Here is a 24,968-nt window from a genome sequence, read left to right as displayed (position 1 = left end):
CGTCTCAGTGGTCATGTGGCCGGCATGACTAAACGCCTAAGGCGCATGGAACGCTGTTAACTTCCCACAAAAGGTGGTCCCTATTTTTCTACTTGCATTTTTTAGGTGCTTTCGAACTGCTAGGTTGGCAGAAGCTGGGACAAGTAACGGGAGCTCACCCGGTTACATGGCACTCGGGATTTGAACTGCTGAACTGCTGACCTTTCGATCGACAAGCTCAGCGTCTTAGCCACTGAGCCACCGCGTCCCCTTCCAGTGACTACATGGACACAATTGTGTAGTTTTCTTAGCAACAGTATGGAATAGGTTAGGCTTCTCTTTATTTCATGTACTTTTGTACTCTCATTCTAGCCTATAGCCCTGGCAATTCTTGATAATCTTCTATCCAAGTTCTAAGTAGTGCTGACTCTGTTTACTGCCTAGGCCCTGATAAGATTAGCCAGGTCTGAAGCTGTATAAATGTAAACTACTAGACAACCCATGACTCCTTGGGTCATTCTTTCAGAGATATTTCCTTACCAGACTCCTCAGTGCCCTTCAACAGTGACAGATCTTCTTAAAAATTTGGGGAGATATTCAGAGATGTATCTGCCTTGACTGCAGCCCCATCTTAAACTCAAGACAAACATCAGCAGTTGACCACATGAAATGTTTTATGACATTTTGTATTATGTCATTAAATACTTTATGATGCTTATATCATTAAATATTTTATAAAATTTGGCAAATTTCAATACTGTGAGAGTTATGGTCCCAGATTTTGGACACAATCTGTAAATTAGCCCATTTAAGGTAACTTGTTCAAAAATTGTTGCCCTGAGGTTATGGAAAGGAGAGTTTTAGCAATATATTGATTACATACACTACATATAAAGCTGTCTAAAAATAGAAAAGCAAGAATAGAGTCCAAGATGTTCAGATTTTAATGTTTTCCTTCATGCTGCAAAAGGTTTCACTCCCAATATATGTACCATGTTTCCCTGAAAATAAGACCCTGTCTTATTTTTATTTATTTTTTTGAACCCCAAAATAAGTGCTTGGCCTTATTTTTGGGGAGGTCTTATTATTTTGGGGTGCGTGGAGCAAGACAGAGCTCCTCTTTCCGTCTTACCTGATTTCCAGCTCTACTTTTAAATATTTTCAGGAAGGGCTTATTTTCAGGGGGAGGCTTATTTTAGTGCATGAGCTCAAAAGCCCGATTGGGCTTATTATCAGGGGATGTCTTATTTTGGAGAAAACAGGGTAACTAAGGTCAGATAGTGGTATATCTATATTAGAGAAGACATCATATCTGAGACTGTAGTTTAATAGCCCTACAAAGGAACCCAGCACAGTGATATTCAAGTTCTTGGTGGGAGGGAAAAGTTAATGTGGCCCACTCTTGCTATCTGAGTACAAGAGAGAATTAAAAGAGACAAAGTTTTATCTTAAGGAGATGAGAAGGTAATTACAAACACTTGTTTAACTGCTGATGTGTTGTACAAACAATAGCAGAGAATATAGAGCAATGTTTCTCTACCTTGGCAACTTTTAAGACATATGGACTTCAACTCCCAGAATTCCTTAGCTAGTATATTGACTAGAGAATTCTGGGAGTTGAAGTCCATACGACTTAAAAGTTGCCAAGGTTGAGAAACGCTAATATAGACCCTGGATACAAGGAAGGATACTTAACCTTCACACTCAAAAGGAATTTGGGGGGAGGGGGGCGCGAAACTGAGCCTGGTTTCCCACCATTTCAATCTTGTCCATTCTACATGGACAGATGCATTCAGTTAATGGGACATTGAATAATGCCAATTACTCTGGACTATCTGTCATGTCTGCCCTGGGTCCTTTCCTGGAGGAGGAAGTGTCAGGAGATTATAATGAGGCTCTGGAGGTGCCTGCTGTGACTCAGAGCATAGGCCAGGGAGTGGACGCTGAAGCAGAACCAGTTCCTGTGACATTTTTCAGGCTACGCAGCTACCATCTATTATTCATAGCTACTGAGCATCAATGATGCCAAGAGAAGAAACAGAAGAATGAGCTGCAGGGGAGTGTCAGATTGCAGGGTCAGATTCCTTGGGAAAGCCAGCTTCCTTACGAGCCAGAATAATGATAAAGACCAGCTGGGCCATAGGATTTATGGGCAGGATCAGAGGCAGATAGCTATTGGAAGCAATGTTCTTTCAGCTCATCTGACAACCTTATTTTGAAGCCTGAGATTATGGACTGTTTACCTGCACAGCTCAAGCTCCATCTGAACTATAAGCATTCCTCTAGCGTGACCCTTTTTCAATTGAGTACTCAATTGATTTTGGAGTCTATGGATTGATTTGAATGGTCTAGTTCAGGGATGTTAAACTCGCGGCCCACGGGCCAGATGCATTCACGTGCTGGCCACACCCACGCCTGGTTTAGCGTAGGGGGAAAAAGTCACGATACATCACGTGACAACACCATGACAACACGAGTTTGATACCTCTGGTCTAGTTATAGCTTCTTGATAGGAATGGTTCAGTGGCTTTTATCCTTGATTAGTTGATCCCCCTTGCCCCCGCTGTCCCTTACCTCTGACAGACAGAATACTTTCAAATTAGATAGTGTAGAAGTGCATTTGTTTCTCCTAGAGGCCTTAAAGATTAAAAGTAAGAGCATTCAAATTACTTTGCAATTTGGCATTCCATTTGTATTAGCTACAATGTGTATGGCTTTGAGTTTTAATCTGTTTTTCTTTTTCCTGAGCCTGGATGAGTTCTCACTCTTTGATTTAGTACAAATTTAGGAGTCGAGACTGTGTATCAAATGTAAGGCTACCTTACATGGGCTAAAATATATAGACAAGAGTAGAGAAATACAGAGAATTCTAAACATTCCATGTCTCCAGTTATTGTCCATGTTTAAGTACAGATACATAATTTTACAGATATGGTGGTCTTACTCATGGCTCCTCGGGAGTTATACTTTCTCAAATGTTCTAGTCGTAAGTGAGGAGTTACTATTTGTTATAGTAGCAAATGACCTAGTAATGAAGATACCTTTGTCTAATGCACCACCCATAAAACTATAAAGAAGCTGCCCATTGAACAGGAAAGCTCCTTTCCGCAGAAATATTTTTTTTTAAAAAAAATATGAAAACAGCTAAACAGCGGAAAGGTGTGGGATGGAAAGTTATGCAAATATTATGTGTATTCATTTAAAAGATCAAGAAATGTAGACATGTTCTCAAGGGTGTCCACAAGGAGACCAAGAAGTGATTGTATGATCAAAGCCCTCACTCCTTTACATGCCTTTGATGAAATGCATGTTAAGAGGGACATCAATCAGTTATGCTCTCATCTTGACTTTTTTATCCCTCTCCGTGGACATCCCTGTCTGATATATTACAACTTGTCTTTTTGGAAACAAGCTTCTACAAATCCCTGAATTTATTTTCTGATATTGGATCAGGAGAACTTGGCCAGTGGCTGTAAATGTGTTGGCTCTTTTTTTCTATCCGTTGTAAAACTAGTAATGTATGACACATGGAGGAAAAATGCTTGGCTTATTCATACCAGAATGTGATTTTTAAAGTGTATGGAGTAGCTCTTGTTGTACAAAAGGGCAGAAGAACTGAGCCTCTATAAATTGTTGTTCCCCAGGATTCAAAGCCTTGGGCTCCCATCCTTTGTTTTAAATGCTAAATTCTGCTTTAAAAAAAAAAAAAACAATTACGATCTGATGCATTTTGGAATAATGGCATGGAATTTTTTTTTTAGAAGTCAGCAGTGAACATTAATTTATGACTATTTTTCAAACTCCACTGAAGTAAGAATGTAATAGCTTTTGCTTGATTTACTTTCTATAACCTGCCACTCACAACTTGGGGCCCAATAAGACTGCAGACAGACAATATTCCAGTCACAAGGCTGAATTCCTTAGGATGGTGAAAAAGACTATTCGGGGAGAACAGAATTCCCCCCCCTCCCTTTTATAGTGAAAAAGCATCAATAAAACATCTGTTTTTTTAAAAAAAAAAAAACAGGCAAAGGAAATCTGTCTTAATCAAAGAAGGAAAAAAACCAGTGTTTATACTTCAGTGGAATGAGATGGTATGCTAATCCAGTGTTTCTTAAAGTGTGGTCCTAGGACCCTGGATCCTAGAAGAGACATGGTGGATCAGTGGCTAAGATGAAACGTTGGCAGTTCAGCTGTTCAAATCCCTAGTGCCACGTAACAGGGTGAGCTCCGGTTACTTGTCCCAGCTTCTGCCAACCTAGCAGTTCGAAAGCTCGTAAGAAATGCAAGTAGAAAGGTAAAAGGTCCTAAAGGTAAAGGTTCCCCTCGTACATGCGTGCTAGTCGTTCCCGGCTCTAGGGGGCGGTACTCATCTCCATTTCAAAGCTGAGAGCCAGTGCTGTCCGAAGACGTCTCTGTGGTCATGTGGCCGGCATGACTAAATGCCAAAGGCGCATGGAGCACTGTTCCACCAAAGTGGTCCCTATTTTTCTACTTGCCTTTTTTACGTGCTTTCGAACTGCTAGGTTCACTCCGTTACGCGGCGCTAGGGATTCGAACCACTGAACTGCCGACCTTCTGATCGACAAGCTCAGCGTTTTAGCCACTGAGTCACCACATCCCTTCATCTGGACTAAGATGAGAGTAAAAGCCAGTACTATGTACTGTCTTTTAGAGTTGACATGGTGATGCCATTTGCAGAGGGTGGGGGTGTGCATGCGAGGTTTCCTTTTGCACAATGTGGGCCTGCTGTCTTATCTTTATGTTTTTAATTAGCAGTTGTTCTGAGTCACCCAGGATTATTGTGTATTGATTAATGGTCCCAGAGATCTCGTAAATAAATATATAAATTACATTTTATATTAAATGAATTAATATCAATCTTATTACATATCAGCAAAATTTGTCTTCCACAAGAAGAAACGTAATATTCTCCTACTATACATAGTGTTTGACTTACAACCATTCATTTAATTCCATACACCTTGCTAATCCTTACGGAGAATAAAAACATAATTTATCTTTGTTGTTAAAATGTATTTAAACTTGATCTACTTCATGAAGAGTGGGGAGAGCTTTCTACTTCCTGCTCTCTCTGTTCTTCATGAAGCACTATTTTGTTAAGGAGTACATTATAATCAGGTCCCATATTGTATTTCCATAGCTTTTATGTACATGAGATCACAAATCAAATACATTTTGCAACCTAATTGTTTTTATTTCATGGTGCACACCATGAAAATGAAGGAATCAGCTGTAGATCAATTTTTTCTACTATTTTTATACCTTTTTCAATTCTAATGCCTTTTATTTTTTTTCTATTCTTAATGTCTTTTTCAGATGAATGATTATGAGTCAACTCTTCTTATCTCTCAAGTGACATAGCATCCTTCTGATATGTTCCAAGGATTTCCTTTGTTTCTTTAGTCAAAATTCAGTTGTATGGAAAAAGAAAGAAAGAAAGAAAGAAAGAAAGAAAGAAAGAAAGAAAGAAAGAAAGAAAGAAAGACAGACAGACAGACAGAAAGAAAGGGGAAGGGGAAGGGGAAGGGGAAGGGGAAGGGGAAGGGGAAGAGGAAGGAAGGAAGGAAGGAAGGAAGGAAGGAAGGAAGGAAGGAAGGAAGGAAGGAAGGAAGGAAGGAAGGAAAAATCTCCTAATAGTGCAAGTCATAAACTGTTTCTGTCCTGGATTTTTCCTTTTTCTTTTTCTTTGCAACTTTAACCTCTGAACAGAACTGATTTCCTGGAGTGAAGTAGAATTTTATGCTATGAAAATCTGCATATGCTCAATTAATTATTTCTGCTAAATTCTGTGAAATCTTTTTAAATATTACAATATTTTCCAGAAGCAGTTTAACTTAGGTGATGGAACTTCTCTTCATATTTATATTGATAGTATTAATCTTTCCCCCCATGCCTAAAATAACATAACCTTCTGTATATATATATATTTTTAAGTGGTAGGCAATGATCTAATAATCCTTAACCCAGAGCTACCTTGCAAGAGACACATTTTAGCAGAGATGTTTAACTGTTCTTATCTTTAACATAGGTGAAAATTTCTCAACAATTGATGTCAAAGTTAATAGGGCTTTTCCCCCTTTTCCTCCAGAAATATTTCAGTAGCAGAAATATTTCCACTGAATTTATGGCACTCAGACGAGAATATGTATAACAAGACATACAGAGTTTAAAAGAAGGTGACACTTATTCAGTGTTCCTTGCCTTTATTGATACTTGTCAGTACAAACAAATATATTTAAGGAATTTGGTTATCAAAATGTCTAAACAAAGCTTACTTCTGCTTTTTATGGGGTTTATATTAATATAATGGTTAAAACACATTTTTGTACAGGTCAAATTATTTTGAAAATGCAACTTGCTGGAAATTTTTTTTATTAATTAATAAGCAATGTTGTTTTAACCCCCCCAAATAAAATTTAAATTAATTTTTAAAGATATGTATGTATGTATGTATGTATGTATGTATGTATGTATGTATGTATGTATGTGTGTATGTATATATATCCGGATTTCAGACCCTGAAACAGCTAATGTTTCATTGAGTTGTTTCAATTTTTTTTCTTTAATGTATTATATAAAGAGCCAACAGGTACTAATTTGCAATTTTTAAACAAATGTTTGCTCATTTTTATGGTTAATAAATTTAGCAGATGAATTCTTCTGAAACTATAAAATCGAGAGACTATTTATACATAGGAGTTTCTTTTTTACTCTCATACATATAAATCTACTTAATTAAATTCCATAGATGCAGAACATTCTTTCATCAAAGTTCTACAGGTACTAATTTTTTTTTTTTAAGGAGCCTGGTACTTCTGTAGCTAACAAATTTTATTAAAAGACATAAGCACTCATGAGCTTTTTAAATAAAATTAATAAAACCAGACTCTTCCTCATTTTTAGTACTGTAATCATAACATGGGTTTTCTCCAATGATGTCCATATGATGTTCATTTTTTAAAAAATACAATGTTATCAAGAGTTTATATTTAGCCTACCGGTATATTTAAAACTTAACAATGAACTTGCTGGTTATTATGCTTTTTAAAACTACCCTCTGTATACCTATCTGTGTGTGTCTTTTGTCTGTGTGTGTCTTTTGTTAATAATTGTGCTTCTATATTTTATAGTAAATTCCTTTCTCAGACTCCTAAGTGTGACATAAGTCCCTTTATTACATACACCTACTCTATACTCTGTTCATTCTATCAACTTTTAAGCAAACAAATATTATCATAATTGGTGATAAATGAAACGTGCTGTATGGTTGTTTTAAATAGCGATGCTGTACTTTGCCTCAAAGTCAGTATATAAATATTACAATAAATAAATAAAAGAGTGATACAGACACATTAAAATGTTCACAGCCTCAGCAAACTTGCAATCTAAGTAACATTACTTATGCAATAAAGATGAAAGGAAACTTGCTATACATCATAAATATAGGAAAGCTACAAACTGAAAGCACAAACTTGAATACACTTGCGTATACTTAAAGGTAAACAGGAAAGTATTAGGTACCCTCCATATATATTTATCTGCAAGCACAGTTTCTAGCCACAAAATAAAGTTAATAAATGATGCACTTAAATATGCTGTGAAACTAGTGTTTTAAAACAATGTAATTGCCAACAGTAATTTAATTCTTCAAACTCTTGAGCTCATTCTGAAAAAAATACTTTAAAAACTTGCAGGCTCTTAGGGAAGAATTCAAACTGTGAAAATTAAGCTTTGATTTACATCTTAGATTAATAATCTGAAAGAACTCTGGGCCAATTCTGCCTCTCTAGCAACATGTAGCATTTCATATCCACAATGATTATTCCACACACGTTGCCAAGGTGGGATCTCCATGAATTATTATAGGGATTTAGTTTCTACACAGAGGAGGGCATCAGGCTGCTGTTAATCTGGTTATTTCCACTTTGCAACATGTCAAACTGTACTTCGTTCAGATAGGATTTTATGCAGCCACATGGGGTGGACAATATTTGTTTATGGCTAAATTACAGCTATAGAACCCTAGCCTCGGAGGACTTGGTGGAATCAAATATGGACCAATTTTGAAGCCAGTGTTCATAAGACTCCTTACTTCCAACATTTTTTTTTCTCCTGGTTTTCAAACTGGGAGCAATATAATTTCTGGAGACAATTGCAATGCAATTGGGAGGACATCTTAGCTCCCCTTTGCCATATATGCAATGAGATAGTTATATGTTAGTGCAGAGGCCTCAAACTCAAAGCCCGCGGGCCGGCCTATGGGGTGCTTAGATCTGGCCCGTGGGGCCGCCCTGGAAACAGCAAAGGACCCGCTCGCGGTGCCTCTGTCAGTGAAAAAGGAGCTTGAGGGGACTGCGTGCGGCCATCCCAAGCTCCATTTTCGCTGGCAGAGGGTTGCAGGAGGCCGTCACAGCCTAAAATGGAGCTCAGGAACCCATTTTTGCTGGCAGAGCGCTTGGGCCACCACTGGCACCAACGTGAGTGATGTCAAGTTGACCACACCCACCCCAGGCCCCCATGGTCAAACACAACCCTGATGTGGCCCTCAATGAAATCAAGTGTGACACCCCTATGTTAGTGGATAGCTTTCACTTTTGACTTCTCATTATTTTACACACACACACCCAAACCAGAGTAGGCCCATTTTCGCTGTCTCCAATTTGCGTAGCACTGAGTACGTACTAAATCTAACTTACATTTTTACTCCTCAAAAAACTCTATTAAGCCACTATAGGAGATTAAAATAGTGTCTGAATTTCAGAACGCTCTGCCTCTTCAGATCAATCACATAAAAAGACGTTGGCAGATGCATGAAATATGAAGGTTGTACTAAACTATTATTTAAAAGTAAATATCAAATTATTACATAAATGCTTACAGTGAAACAGATGCAAACTAAAACTCACATTATCCCAGACCTGAACATGAGGTTTTTAAAACCGAGAACCTTAAATTACATTTTTATTTTATTTAAAAAGACAGGAAAATAAGTCTTTCGGGCAAACTTCTGTAGGAAGATAGCTCCCTAGCAGAAGATAATGGAGAAATTTCCTGGAATGCTACCGTAAGAACTGGAATAAATGATAAGCAGAGCTTCAGGATATAAACAGTATTAAAGACAGTATTAAATAGATTATCTCATACATTACAGACCAGGAGGATTCATTAATTTTTACTGCTTTTATGAAGAGAAGAGCTGGTACTATATTAAAAGCATTCAAATATAAAGATTTGATATTGGATGAATTTTCACATTACAACTTCTGCTTGTAACACGCCTACCTTAAAGAAGTATCTGAGGAGGTTCTCAGTCAACCAAAGTCATCCAAACATCTTTGGTTGTTCCAAAGGCAATTGGACTTTGATTTTCCTTGAAGCCCTCCTTCAATAGATACCACTTATCTCCGATTTACCATACAGCCCTTTCAGCAGTCCCAAGACAATTTCATGCCAGTTTGTCCTCTGTTCAGGTGACTCTGAGGACAGAGACTAACCCCCAAGGGGTTTCAATGACCCTCAGAGTCTTAACAACTGATTGACTGACTGCAGAGTATAAATCCTTTCATTTCCCACCCTTTAGAGTTAGAACTTGATAAAAAAGTGAACTGTCTTCAAGGAAAATCAAGACGCTCTGGTTGCCATCTTAAAGCACCTTTGAGACTACTTTTTACAACCCAAAATCAAAATGAAATCATTATGAATCTTGGGGAAAAAGCAACAGGAATTTTCAGCAGAAAAGGGCATGGAGCAGGGGTGTCAAACTCACGTCGTCCCGGCTGTGTCATGTGATGTATCAGGACCAGGGGTGAAATGCTCCCGGTTCGGACCGGATTGCCCGATCCGGTAGCAATGGAGGCGGGTGGTTTGGAGAACCAGTAGCAAAAATCCCTGCCCTCACCCATGCCCAGCTGAGCCACACAATCATCAGAGGCTTTTTTTTTTACTTTTAAAAGCATTTTTTTCTGCAACCTCTTCAGCCAAAAAAATGCTTTTAAAAGTAAAAACAAAAAAAGCTTCTGATGATCATGCAGCTCATCTGGGATCGTCAAAGGCTTTTAAAAGAAAAAAACCCTTTTTTTCTTTTAAATGCCTCTGACGATCCCAGCTGAGTTGCCTGATTGGCAGAGGCTTTTAAGCCTCTGCTGATCAGGCAACTCAGCTGGGATCGTCAGAGCCTTTTGAAAGCATTTTTTTACAACCTCTTCCCAAAGAGGTTGTAGAAAAAAATGGTTTTAAAAGTTAAAAAAAAAAAAGGCCATGCCCACTCAGTCATATTACATCCCCCCCCCACCAAGCTACGCCCACAGAACCAGTAGTAACAAATTTTAGATTTCATCACTGATCAGGACTTTTTCCTCCGTTCGCTAAACTGGGCATGGCCAACACGTGACACATCCGGCCCACGGGCCGGGAGTTTGACAACCCTGGCATGGAGGAAAAGATTAAGAAGCCTGAAATTTGGCTGCTTTGAGAAAAATCATAATTAAGATTAATTCGGTTTACCAGGTTCAGACAACTGCCAGGCTGCAGTGATAAAAGATGGTAATGAAAACTTCTGAATCTGTAAACTCTCTAGATTTCACTGAGACCAAGACCAGATTGCAAACAGAAGCAGATAGGCCTGGGGAAGGCTAGGATCATTCTGCTAATAATAAACCTTGATTTATCTTGATGCCAGCATATTTCATCAAGCTGTAGGCTCCATTAGTATCTCAAAAGAGAACTGTATGGAAATTTATCATTTTAAAAAAGTCTCACATACACTAAGAAATCTTCAGACAAAGCAATCAAAGTTATATTGTTAGGACTCATACACATTCATTTGGCTGCACATTATTTCACAAGAGGGACAGGCAACTTGGTGTCCAGCAAATGTTTTTAGATTTCAGTTCTCATAACTGCAGCATCCACAATGTCAAGGGATTGTGTGTGTGTGTGTGTGTGTGTGTGTGTATGTGTGTAGGTCTTTGGTTATTCGGGTTTTCTCCCGCGTAAAATTGGAAGTGTCTTGGCGACGTTTCGACGAAGTCTCATTCGTCATCTTCAGGCTGGTGTTTTCGGCTTCGTGCTTCTAGGAGCAATGTGTGATCGCAGCTGTTTCTTCCTTTTAACTGCCAGTGGGGGAGTGAACTGATTGGGTGGGAGCTTGGCTGTGTTCTGATTGGGTGGAGGTGTGTTCTGATTGGTTGGGGGCTTGGCTGTGCTCTGATTGGATGGGGGGTTGGCTGTGCTCTGATTGGATGGGGGTGTGTTCTGTTTGGGTGGGGGCTTGGTTGTGCTGAATGTGACGAATGAGACTTCATCGAAACGTCACCAAGACACTTCCAATTTTACGCGGGAGAAAATCCGAATAGCATGCTGTGGACATAATATACTTAGATTTCAGTAAGGCATTTGACAAAATAGATCACAATCTACTTCTTAGTAAGCTAGAAAAATGTGGAATAGACAACACCACCACCAGATGGATTTGTAGCTGGCTGACAAACCGTATTCAATGAGTAGTCCTTAATGGTACTATATCCACATGGAGAGAAGTAAGCAGTGGGGTACCACAAGGTTCTGTCTTGGACCCAGTACTCTTCAATGTCTTCATTAATGACTTAGATGAGGAAATAGAAGGGGAACTCATCAAATTTTCAGATGATACTAAATTGGCAGGAATAGCCAACACCCCAGAAGATCCAAAAAGATCTTGACAGACTTGAATAATGGGCCCTATCCAACAACATGAAATTTAATGTGGAAAAAAGCAAAGTTTTACATTTAGGCAGGAAAAATCGAAAGTATAAGTACAGATTAGGCGAGACCTGGCTCAAAAACAGTAGCTGTGCGAGGGATCTTGGAGTCCTAGAGGATGATCACTTGAATATGAGCCAGCAGTGTGCAGCAACAGCCAAAAAAGCTAATACAATCCTGGATTATATAAACACAGGCATAGAATCAAGATCGCATAGAATTAGTGTCGCTTTATAAAATCCTAGTAAGCCCACACTTGGAATACTGCAACTAATTTTGGTCTGCATACTACAAAAAAGATGTTGAGACTTTGGAAAAAGTACAAAGAAGAACAACTAAGATGACCAAAGGCCTGGAGACTAAAACATATGAAGAATATTTGCAGGTTTGGGGATTGGCTAATCTAAAGAAAAGAAGAATTAGGGACGACATGATAGCAGTATTCCAGTATTTGAGGGGCTGCCACAAAGAAGAGGGGGTCAAATTATTCTACAAAGCAACAGAGGGCAGGACAAGAAACAATGGTTGGAAACTAATCAAAGAGAGAAGCAATCTGGAACTAAGGAGAGACTTCCTAACAGTGAGGACAGTGGAACAGCTTTAACTTCAGAAATTGTGGGTGCTCCATCACTGGAGGTTTTTAAGAAGAGACTAGATAATCACTTGTCTGAAATGGTACAGGTTCTCCTGTTTGAGCAGGAGGATGGACTAGAAGACCTCTAAAGTCCCTTCCAACTCCTGTTCTGTTCTGTTCTGTTCTGTTCTGTTCTGTTCTACTCCACTCCACTCCACTCCACTCCACGCTACTCTACTCTACTCTACTCTACTCTACTCTACTCTACTCTACTCTACTCTACTCTACTCTACTCTACTCTACTCTACTCTGAACCATATACTCTGGCCTTATATTTCCTGGTGCATAATACACACAAACATAAAGAGATGCAACACAAGAGAAGAGCAAAGCGCATAGGCTTTGATTAGACATTTCCACCTATAGAGAAACAGCAGATTAACATCTGAAGAAGAAAATCCTATGGCCTTTTTCAGCTAAAAGAATTGGAAAGAATTCAAGCCAGGGTCTGCATGCCTACCCAAATTCATTTATATGCTAGTTTTGTTTTTAAATTTTACCAGCCAGTTTGAGTACTTGACAGAACAGAAAGATGAAGAATAAATCAAATAGATCAGATAGATACATGCTATCTGAATTGGATACCGGAAGGGAGAAACCTTACTCCTTTCTCAGCAATCCTCCCACATTTTATGTTTAAAAGTTTAAGTTTTTTATTTATTTATTTATATGCCGCCCTTCTCTGGAGACTCAGGGCGGCTTACAATGTGTTAAGCAATAGCCTTCATACTTTTGTATATTTTATACAAAGTCAGCTTATTGCCCCCACAATCTGGGTCCTCATTTTACCTATCTTAGAAAGGATGGAAGGCTGAGTCAACCTTGAGCCTGGTGAGATTTGAACTTGCAGTAATTGCAGGCAGCTGATGTTAATAACAGTGCTTTAGTCTGCTGCGCCACCAGGGCTCTTTTTGTTTTAACTTGTTTATTAATGTTTTTTTTTTCTTAAGTCTATGATCTCCCCCAGCGTTGCGCATGTGAGATAGGCAGCTTTATAAATTGAATAAATAAGTAAACAATGATTGCTGCTGATCCCAGTCTGATCCCTGATGTCCAGCAAAGGGTGAGCAAGACTCTGAATAATAGTATTCCATCATGCATTTAGTCCAAGCTGAATGTGAATGCTGTCTGTTTGATAGAAACATGATTGTACATTATTTTTTTTAATGTAATATATTGTAAATTGCACAACAGGAAAATGTTAGAAATATTGATAAAAACATATATACATTTTTTAAAAAAAAAATATTCCACAAAATCCAAATAAGAAGCTTGTGATTTGTATGCTTCTTGGTACATGGTTTGTCTTGGGAAATTACCCTTGTCCCAAGACTCATGTATTACAGCATGTAAAGTCAATTAAGTATTAAATTTAATTAGAAGACTTTTGTTTTCCCAAAAGCTGTATTTACACTGCAACTGTATGTTGGCTATATTTGTCATGGATTCATATTTTTAACCATGCATCTATTTTATATACATCATAAAACAGTAATTTTACAGTCATAATGGTAGCAGCACTAAGGAAGTCCTGGCTGACACTATCCAAAGCTGAAGAGGGCTGAAGAAGAAGCATTAGGGACAGTGAAAGGGGCAAGGAAAAGGCAACAGAAGGATATGAACAACAAAGCAGAAATGGACGAAATGCACAGAAATTCAGGGATGTGGAAGTGGATATGGATGGCAAAAGCAAACAAGTAGATTATAGAACTAACCAACTAACTAACTAACTAACTAACTAACTAATTGTGCCGCAGCTGCCAAAAAGGCCAACACAGTTCTAGGCTGCATAAACAGGGATAGAATCAAGATCACGTTAAGTGTTAATACCACTTTATAATGCCTTGGAATACTGCGTCCAGTTTTGGTCACCATGATGTAAAAAAGATGTGGAGACTCTAGAAAGAGTGCAGAGAAGAGCAGTGAAGATGATTAGGGGACTGGAGGCTAAAACATATGAAGAACGGTTGCAGGAACTGGGTATGTCTAGTTTAATGAAAAGAAGGACTAGGGGAGACATGACAGCAGTGTTCCAATATCTCAGGGGCTGCCACAAAGAAGAGGGAGTCAAGCTATTCTCCAAAGCACCTGAGGGCAGGAAAAAGCTGGAAACTAATCAAGGAGAGAAGCAGCTTAGAACTAAGGAGAAACTTCCTGACAGTTAGAACAATTACTCAGTGGAACAACTTGCCTCCAGAAGTTGTGAATGCTCCAACACTGGAAGTTTTTAAGAAGATGTTGGATAGCCATTTGTCTGAAGTGGTGTAGGGTTTCCTGCCTAAGCAGGGGGTTGGATTAGAAGACCTCCAAGGTCCCTTCCAACTCTGTTATGCTAACTAACAAACTAATTAACATAATTTTATTACAGTCATAGACCAGAACAAATAAAAACACTCAATAAATATACAATTAAAAATTCTAGAATAAAATAATAAATAACAGATAAAATCTATGATAAAATCCAGTCTGTCAATTATACATGGTCTAACTATACTAAAATCACAATCCATAAACTTTGTGGTTAGTTAGAATAAATCAATCCGTAATGCTCACTTGAGACATGAACACCGAAACTAAATTATCCTCCCTTCCTCCCTTTGGACCCATTACAAGAGGACAAAGCTCCTTTGAGAAGTCCTTATTTCTAGGAAAGTTGAAAGGAAAGGTCAACCAAGAGAATCAGAAAAGTGAAGGGACTCAGCAATGGATGCACTGTTGTAAAACATGAAGGCTCAAGCTGAGGATAAAACATCACATGGTTACTAGGTGTTAATACCAACCTCCTGATATATAATCAATTAAATGACAAAAATTTGGAACCCTGGTAAGAAGATACCCAAGTCTTTTGAGTATTGTCCCAGCAGCAGTACCTCATGGTAGATTATAAAACAATTTCACTTAGCCTCATAGTAATCGTTCCCAAATTTTACAGAGAAAATAAAAAGTTGCAGCAGAAACTAAATTTCAAGGGAAGTCCATTTCCCATCATCATGTTTTCCATATTAAACCATGCAGAAAAAGGCAGGAAAGACTGAAAATGGGAAAAGAGCACAGCAATTCTGCATACTGAAAGACTGAGTGGAAAAAAGTAACCTTCCTGATGTTAAAACCATGGTAAATACAGGTTGCAGGCCTTGAACAAGGGAATCTGCATGCATGTATTTTATATATATATATATATATATATATATACACACACATACATACATACACACACACACACACACACACACACACAGTTTACTCTTCACACTGCAGTAGGTTGTGCGTGTCAGTCATTACTTCTGGGTGAAATAACTGACGAGGGGGTCAGTCCACCTGAAAATTGCTCTCTAAAGACTAACTGAAACAGATGGGCATTGATGGTGTTTTCAAGGAAATTAATCAGTTTGGACTAGCAGCAATGCCAGAAGCTCCATAGGTCCAATCTAGCCTAATGAATTCCAAGCTCTCTGTCTTAATAGCTCCTGACAAGACTAATTTACTCATGTAAGTGATTAGAGAGAGAATTATCTCTTTAATTGTTGCTTAACACTCCTCCAGGTATCACATGGAAAAGGGGAGGAAGACAGTTGCACTCAATCGAGGTAAAAAGAAGGATAGGAGATTTACGAGAGACAGAACAGAGAATGGGAAGGAAGAAAATAGATTTATTAATGTACCTGAGTTATAGGAGTTAAATAAAAAAGCAAGCATAGCTGGACTGATCATGAGGGGAGAAATCCAAAGTGTGTCAATGCCTCTATTAAATATGCAAAGGTTTGCAAATGTTGAAAGCTCATAAAGCCAAATAAAACAAAATGCAGTTTGTTCTAAGGAACCATTAAAACAAAACTTCTCACATCACTACGCTATTCTTTTGCACCATTTTTAGTTTGAAAAATAATTATTTGTACCAAAGAATATGACATTTTCGCACATCTTTTTATAACAAACACATGGTTGGGAGCAAATACAACAAATTCAGGATAGACAGACAAACACTGACTGACTGACTGACTGACTGACTGACTGACTGACTGAAAATAAAAACAGAGATGGAAAGGACCTTGGCGGTCTTCTAGTCCAACCCCTGCTCAAGCAGGAGATTCTATACTCATGATGGCGAACCTATGGCACGGGTGCCACACATGGCACGCGGAGCCATATTGGTGGGCACGCAAGTGTTGCCCTAGCTCAGCTCCAGCGAGGATGTGTGCACCAGCCAATTGATTTTCAGGCCTTCCGGTCCCACTGGAAGTCAGGAAACTGGCTGTTTCTGGCCTCCGGAAGGCCTCCCGGGGGATGGAGAAGGCTGTTTTTGCCCTCCTCAGGCTCCTAGAAAGCCTCTGGAGCCTGGGGAGGGGAAAAAACGGGCCTACTGGGCCCACTGGGCCATCGCGTGCCAAAAGCAGGGGGAAGTATGGGGGAGGTCACGTGCACATGCGCGGGAGGGCGGGGCGCATTGAATTATGGATGTGGGCACCCACACCCGTGACCCCCCCGCTCCCCCCGCTTTTGGCACACGACGGCAAAAAGGTTAGCCATCACTGTCCTATACCATTCCAGACAAATGGCTGTCCAGTCTCTTCTTGAAAAACCTCGAGTGATGGAGCACCCATGATTTTTGAAGGCAAGCTATTCCACTGGTTAATTGTCTTCATTGTTAGGAAGTTTCTCCTTAATTCCAGATTGCTTCTCTCTTTGATTAGTTTCCAACCATTGTTTCTCGTCCTGCCCTCCAGAGGTTTGGAAAATAATTTGACCCCCTCTTCTTTGTGGCAGCCCCTCAAATACTGGAATTCTGTACTGCTATCATGTCACACCTAGTCCTTCTTTTCACTAGATTAGCCATACCCAATTCCTGCAACCGTTCTTCGTATGTTTCGTAGGCCCCTAATAATCTTCGTTGCTTTTCTCTGCACTCATTCCAAAGTTTCAACATCTATTTTATAATGTGATCAAAACTGGATGCAGTATTCCAGATGTGGTCTTTCTGAGTGAAGCCCCTTATTTGAATGAAGCATTGCCTCATTTTGAACTAGCTTCATTTTTCCAACAGCATCATTCTCCAATATCCGAATACATTTTAACCTATTAAGTTTAAATCTTTATGCTAAATAAGAGGTGCAGAATTGTAAATTAACCAGGAAAGCTGTTGAGTCTACATTACAAGAAATGCATGGATTCATTTTATTGCATGTTGGAATAGGAAAATTTCCACCCAATCCTTTCATTCTTGAGAAAATAGCAAAAGATAATCTGAAACATCACTAGAGAAGTATAGTCCCTGCTGCCACGTTATTTTTTGCAAGGAGAGAAAACATAAGTATCTATCCTGTTGTTTTCATTTATTTATTTGGTGCCTTTGAGTCAATATTAACTCCTGTTAACTTGTGAACAACTCCCCAAAGTTTTCTTGGCAAGACTTTGGAAATAGTTTGGTATTGCCTCCTTCCTAGGGCTGAAAAAAAGTGACTGGCCGAAGGTCATCCTGCTAGATTTGTATCTAAAGGGAACCAACATTCATAGTCTCCAAATTTCTAACCTGGTGTCTTAGTTACTACACCCAACTGACGTTCTATTTTATTACTACCACCAATATTCATGGTGATTGAGAATGCATGAAAACAAAAGATTGGTTAAGGTACTTTTAAGCAAGAATTACCTGTACTTGTCATACCATCCAGTTTACCCTTAAATAGCTGCTATTCATAATGCAATCAATTCTTTATCAAATGCCTTGATGAAAATGCAAATACATTATAACTACAGCATTTCCAGGACGGAGATTATTTAATTGGTATAATTAGACTGGCAAAAAGTATATAAGATCAATCATATAATCTGTTCTTCCCAAGTGTCATTATCAGATTAATTTGAATTTTTCAGGAATTTCACTCAAATGTTCACTTTTTGAATACGACTACATGTGACATTCAGGGTGGATTTGATTTAAATCGAGTCGATTTAAATCATGATTTAAATCATGATTTAAATCACTAGTAAAAAGACTTGATTTAAATCAACTCAATTTAAATCATAATTTTTAAAGAGCAACTGTCATCTCTGCTACTCCTTTGACCCGCTGTTGACTCACCGATAGTCCCAGTGTTGCAGAATATACAGCCTTGTGCTACATAACTAAGCTCCATTTCATGCTGAATAAACTAAATTATTTATGTACCTTAAATAGAAAACTATCTTACGATAGATTTTTACCCCAAAAGTTTTTTAGTAAAATAAATTCAATAAAAATCAAAAAAATCTGATTTAAATTTTAAAAAATCCGATTTTTTTATTTTTTAAAAAAAATCATTGATTTTTATCGACCCTGGTAACATTAACATTCCATTCATTCTTTAAGATATTCCAAAGATAACAAAGAGGGATTCAGTTGAACTATCAACAAGCTTCTGGGTTGATATCTGGTTATTTAATAAACTAGTTATTTTTAAATTTTTGCCAGTTCCAAGTCTCAATTCTTCATATTTTGTTCTTTGAAACGCCTGATAGAAAATACACTGTCTTGTTGGACAAAGCTTGTCTTAAATACTTTTCCCTCTTCTTTGTTGTCTGTTAATATGCTGTCTCCTTAACTGAGCAGCTGGTATGCAGATTAATTTCTTTCTATGACTTTGAAAATATCTAAAGTCCTTTAAATATCCAAAATCTCTCCTTTTTTTTGCATCTTTCATCAACTTTAGCCTAACATTCTCTCTTCAGTTGTATCAATTGTATCTATTATTCTTTGCCAATGGGTTCCTCTATTTTTTTATTTATTTTTTATTTTTGAACTATTAGAGCCTTGGTGGCGCAGCAGACTAAAGCACTGTTAAGTAACACCAGCTGCCTGCAATTACTGCAAGTTCAAATCTCACCAGACTCAAGATTGACTCAGCCTTCCATCCTTTCGAGGTAGGTAAAATGAGGACCCGGTTTGTGGAGGCAATAAGCTGACTTTGTATAAATATACAAAAGTATGAAGGCTATTGCTTAACGCATTGTAAGCCACCCTGAGTCTCCGGAAAAGGGCGGCATATAAATCGAACCAATAAATAAATAAATAAATAAATAAATAAATAAATAAATAAATAAATAAATAAATAAATAAATAAATAAATAAATAAATAAATAAATAAATAAATATTTTTATTCAACTACGGTGTGTTAGTTTTTTCTTCTTTCTTCCATTTTCCCCCTTACTGAAATTGTTTGCAACCATCCTTTAGTATCTCCTTTTAAAAACAAAGTTCCTTCCATCTGTAGCTCCTTTGCTTATTAGGTTCTCCTGACATGTGTACTATGTGAAGATAGAATCAGGGTGAGAGTGTGTGAAAGGAAGATCAGCCTAGAATCAATACATAGCCGCAAACAAGGTAAGTCCAACCCTCCTTGACTGCCATTGTCTCTTATCTAATTCTAATCAATTGTTGACCTATTAGTTCAGAAGATTCCTGTGCATAGACTTTTAGCAATAAATCAGTTATATTGAACTTTCACATGTGACGCTATGTCTCATGGCTTAAAATCAATTTTTAGGTAAACGTCTACGGAGATTCTCAATCATCCAGGTCATGGTTGTCCCAAAGGTGCTTTTTCAAGAGGCCATATGGGCCTTTCTTGTTTTTCTTTGAAGATGTTTCACTTCTCATCCAAGAGGTTTCTTCTTTGAAACTCCAGTTGCCTCTTGAAAAAGCACCTTTGGGACATTTTAAGGTAGTATTCAATGATAATTAGCTTTGCTTTACCTTAAAATCAGGAAATCCAGCATTAGATGGTCACTTTCCCCCAACTACCTTCTAGTTTCACTTCTTCAACTAAGTCTTTCCTGACCAATCGTATCAAATGTAGCCCATCCTCTTCTGTGGTGTTCCACCATCAGTTTTTGCAGACCCTAAGAGTTCCGTCAACTGTAATCTAGAACAAGTTAATAGTTAGACCCATTTGCACATTGCAAACAATAATGCTTTGAACTCTGGAGAAAATATGGGCCATGTGTATTATAATTCTAATAAGATACAAGGCTTTCTTTAAGGATCTGAGAACTGCTGGAATTTTATAAACCTGTTACTGCTTATCAGATTAACTTTAATCTTTTCATAAAAAGATCTGCCAAGTTTTATTTCAGTTTTAATGAAAATGTAGGAACAAGCAGTGATATGAACTCTCCCTGGTATGAACTCAAGAGAGAAAAGGAGAGAAAAGAGACAGTATATAGAACAATATAGTAGTGTTCCAATATCTGAGGGGCTGCCACAGAGAGGAGGGGGTTAAAGGTATTTTCCAAAGCACCTGAAGGCCAGACAAGGAATAATGGATGGAAACTGAACAAGGAGAGATTCAAGTAAGAAATAAGAAGAAATTTTCTGACAGTGAGAGCAATCAAACAATCAAACAGCTTGCCTTTAGAAGTTGTGGGAGCTTCTTCACTCAAGACTTTCAAGAAGAGACTGGACTGCCATCTATCAGAAATGGTGTAGGGTCTCCTGCTTGGAGGAGGATTGGACTAGATGACCTACAAGGTTCCTTCCAACTCTGTTAATCTGTCTGTCTGGACAGGGTTTTACTGCACCACTGTTCTCACATAGCATTATTCAATGTTTCTCAACCTTGGCAAGCTGGCTGTGGAATTCTGGGAACTGAAACTGACACATCTGAATGTTGCCAAGATTGAGAAATATGGACTAGAAGTAGTCCAGGAAAGACCTGCTTCTTAAGGACAGCAGACAAATCATAAGAAGGCAAGGGAATTAAGACTATTCTCCAAGTCAGGGGCCTGGGCAGAAATTTTGGGAACTAGGCAGTGGAAGAGGGTAGAGATGAGAGAAATATCTAGATTGAATAGCCAACAGGCAGATTCTGACAGAGATAAAGATCCAAGAGAGGAATTTGGGAGGCAAGTTTAAAAAAAAGTATAGCAATTAAAGTATTGAAGCGGGCAAGAGACGATGGATAAATGATTTCTCTTTTCTGTAGTTGATTTGCTTTTCCTTTTCTCGCTCTCTCTTTTCTTTTTTTTTTTTAGTAGGTGACATGACTAGAAGTTAGGTAGGATAAAAAAAAATTTTTTTAGTAAAAGATGACAGGATTAAAGGTTAGAATAAGTGATAGAAACAAGAGAAGGGAGAAGGTTAGTGTATACATCTTTGTATAATAAAATAAAAGTAACAATAAGAGAAAACATCGAATAATTGAATAATGACAGATTTCAATTTATAATTGTATATCATTATTAGAAATATATAAGTTGATGGAATGTAATAATTATGAGTAATTTTACCACTTTTATTTGTAGTAGAATGTATGATACCCAGATCCAGACTGATTTGACATGTTTGTAAAAAAGAAAAAAAGAAAGGAAAAAAAAAGACTATTCTCCTACTGGGGCTTTTATAAATACGAGTTACTTGCTTAAACAAAGAGCACAACCTATCACGTTTAAACTGTGCTGGTGCATATACACAGGTTGTACAATCAATTCAAAGAGTATTACAATCCATCCAAACAACTTGACTGAAGATCAAGCTTAATGGACTGAGAGTCTGGAAAGAGGCTGAGAAAAGACCCAATCGATTTCTACATTTACTAAAACTGATTACTGACAAAATAAAGAAATAGAAGATACATCTGTTGATTAAGCTCTGACATAGTTTGGCCAAAGGCACAATTAAAAGCACACCCATCATTCTGTCCTCTCAGTCAGGTCATTGATAACACAGGCAGGATGGATTGGCAGCTTTTATTTCATAATTTTAAACATACTGCAGATTTCTTAGCCCATCCTTCTCTTTTGGTACGATTGTTAAAAAGAACATAAGGCTCAGAACATAACAAAGCAAAACAAACGACACAGAATTTTAATCTAGAGGTTTGACTGAAATTGTGCCCCCCCCAAAAAAAATTCCTGCCTTTAAACTCCAAAAATCTTTCAATTCCAAAGAGCCTGATATGTAGCTACGGCCAGGCAGTACATAGATGAGTATACAGAAAATTTCATCTTTATTTGCAGTCCAAGAACACTTTCAATTGCTAATTCTGAGATTCTCCTTTAAAAAGGTGAGGGTCTTAGCCAATAGTACATGCAATCCTTTGGACTCAAAAATAGATTAAAGACTAATAAAAACAAAACACAGAAGTGGCATTCATAAACACACATGGTAGAAGAAGAACCATGTTAGTCAGGAGTGGTATTCACTTACTTTCCCTACCGGTTCGCAAATTTGCATGTGTGTATGCGCTTTGCTTTGCACACATGCGCTTTGCTGGTGCGCATGCCTTCTGCACATGTGCCCGGCCTCAAAAACGTGCCTAAATAGGATGGCATAGAGCCGGGGCAGGAGGACAGGCCCACCCACGATTTCCGCTACTGGTTCGGGCGAACTGGTCTGAACTTCCTGAATACCACCTCTGATGTTAGTCTACAGTAGAATTGTGTCAAACTACCATGTTTCCCTGAAAATAAGACCCTGTCTTATATTTTTTTGAACCCTGAAATAAGCGCTTGGCCTTATTTTCGGGGAGGTCTTATTCTTTTGGGGCGCATGGAGCAAGACGGGGCTCCTCTTGCTGTCTTACCTGATTTCCAGCTCTATCTCTCTAATCCTAACCAGAGGAAATGGTGGGGACCGGCTGCACATGCATTTAAATATTTTCAGGGAGGGGTTATTTTGGGGGGAGGGGTTATTTGGGGGGGTCTCATTTTAACGCATGTGCTTAAAAGCCCAATTCAGCTTATTATCAGGGGATGTCTTATTTTCGGGAAAACAGCATAATTACTTTTATTAAAAGGCTTAAGCTTTAATTTTGTAAAACCACTGCCAAAAGCCACGAATATTGCAATGTTTTCCCTATTTTTTTTTTTAACTCTGGATAGTCTTGCAGTCAAACTATCAGCAACAAAAATGAAAATAGAGCATGAAACAGTAACACAAGGAACATGAGGAAAATCTAAATTACTAATTGGAAGCTTGTTAGCACTTCCTCCCAATCTTGTAAAAAAAAATTGAATCATTGAGCATTGATGTACAAGCATCTTGGTATACAAGCACATTTTGCAATATTTTTCTATCTGCATTTGGTTTAATTTTTACCTGTTTTAGGAGTTTCAAGTTAATCTGCTTGTGAAAATCGCCCCAAATAGAGAAACTGTGATATTTTAGCATGTGACTCTTTTTTATTTAGATTTATATGGGCATGGCTGCTGTCAAAGTGATTCTGAAGGACATACAAAGTTTTAAAATAAAAAATAATAAAAATCATTAAGACACACAGCATAAAGTCAAGAAAGAACAACAGCAATTTAACAGGCATTCCTTCAAAGTGTAAATGCTAAGTTGACTTTCTTTCCTTTCCGTTTCTACAACACAAAATGCAAATGTACAATTTTACCCATTAAACACAAATCTTAATATACTTACCCACTGGAGTGTCTTCGTTGATCAACAAATAAGTGTCAAAGAAATAATTTATGAAGTATGGCAATCGATTACTCAGACCTGAAAAAGTTGAGAAATATAAAAATTATATTCATATAATTCATCTACTCTCTACTCTTTGTTTACTCAGACAACATGAATGAGTCATATGCCAATAGAAAAGGTGAGGGTCTCAGCCAATAGTACATGCAAGCTGTGGATTTAAGTCCAAAAAGATAACAACCCAACTACAATAAATATGCTCTATAGGGCATTTGTATCCATGGTGAATAAAGGGAAAAATTAATAAACACTTTTCCCATTTAATTTAATATTTAATTTAATATTTAGATTTATATACCGCCCTTCTCCCGAAGGACTCAGGGCGGTGATTTTTCTTTTCAGGACCAGGACAGAGGAACAGTCCCTGTCCCGAGCCCTCCAGAGATTTGTGTTATAAAATAGACACAGGTCTTTCTTCATGATTATACAGATTCACTGCATTTTTCAAGGATTCAAAATGTATATTTGGGAATATATTTTACAGTAACACATTCATACTCTTGTGATAGTAGCATTAAATGAAGCTAATTCACAAGCTCTTTATTTATTAATTATTTCATTTATATCCCATCTTTTTCAGCTAATGGTTATCAGCAGTGCTGCTGCTATAATATAATAGCCACAGTGGCGCAGTGGTTAGAATGCAGTACTGCAGGCTATGTCTGCTGCCTGCTGGCTGCCTGCAATTTGGCAGTTCGAATCTCACCAGGCTCAAGGTTGACTCAGCCTTCCATCCTTCAGAGGTGGGTAAAATGAGGAGCCAGATTGTTGGGGGCAATAGGCTGGCTCTGTAAACTGCTTAGAGAGCAGGGGTGAAATGCTCCCAGTTCGGACCAGATCGCCCACTCCGGTAGCGATGGCGGCAGGTAGTTCGGACAACCGGTAGCAAAAATCCCTGTGCCCCCCCAACCATGCCCAGCTGAACCGCACGATCATCAGAGGCTTTTTTTTTACTTTTAAAAGCATTTTTTCTACAAGCTCTTCTACCGAAAAAATGCTTTTAAAAGTAAAAAAAAAAAGCCTCTGATGATTGCATGGCTCAGCTGGCATCGTCAGAGGCTTTTGAAAGCATTTTTTTTCTGCAACCTCTTCAGCCGAAGAGGTGGTAAAAAAAATGCTTTGAAAAGTAAAAA

General features: G+C 38.1%; 1 protein-coding gene across 1 annotated transcript in view; it reads right to left on the bottom strand.

Annotated features, from left to right (window-relative positions):
• The window catches only part of CDH23 (cadherin related 23), a 635,835-nt gene that overhangs the window by 561,475 nt on the left and 49,392 nt on the right, over nucleotides 1–24,968 (bottom strand). The window contains exon 3 of the mRNA XM_087872188.1: nucleotides 23,776–23,853. Coding sequence (XP_087728314.1) covers nucleotides 23,776–23,853 — 78 coding nt within the window. The remainder of the gene's footprint in view (nucleotides 1–23,775; nucleotides 23,854–24,968) is intronic.

Source organism: Pantherophis guttatus, chromosome 6 (genome assembly GCF_059756535.1).
Source record: "Pantherophis guttatus breed Tessera chromosome 6, ASM5975653v1, whole genome shotgun sequence".
In the NCBI taxonomy this organism is placed as follows: domain Eukaryota; kingdom Metazoa; phylum Chordata; class Lepidosauria; order Squamata; family Colubridae; genus Pantherophis; species Pantherophis guttatus.
The sequence above is the reverse complement of the archived record's forward strand: the minus strand, read 5'-3'. Positions and strand labels throughout refer to the sequence as shown.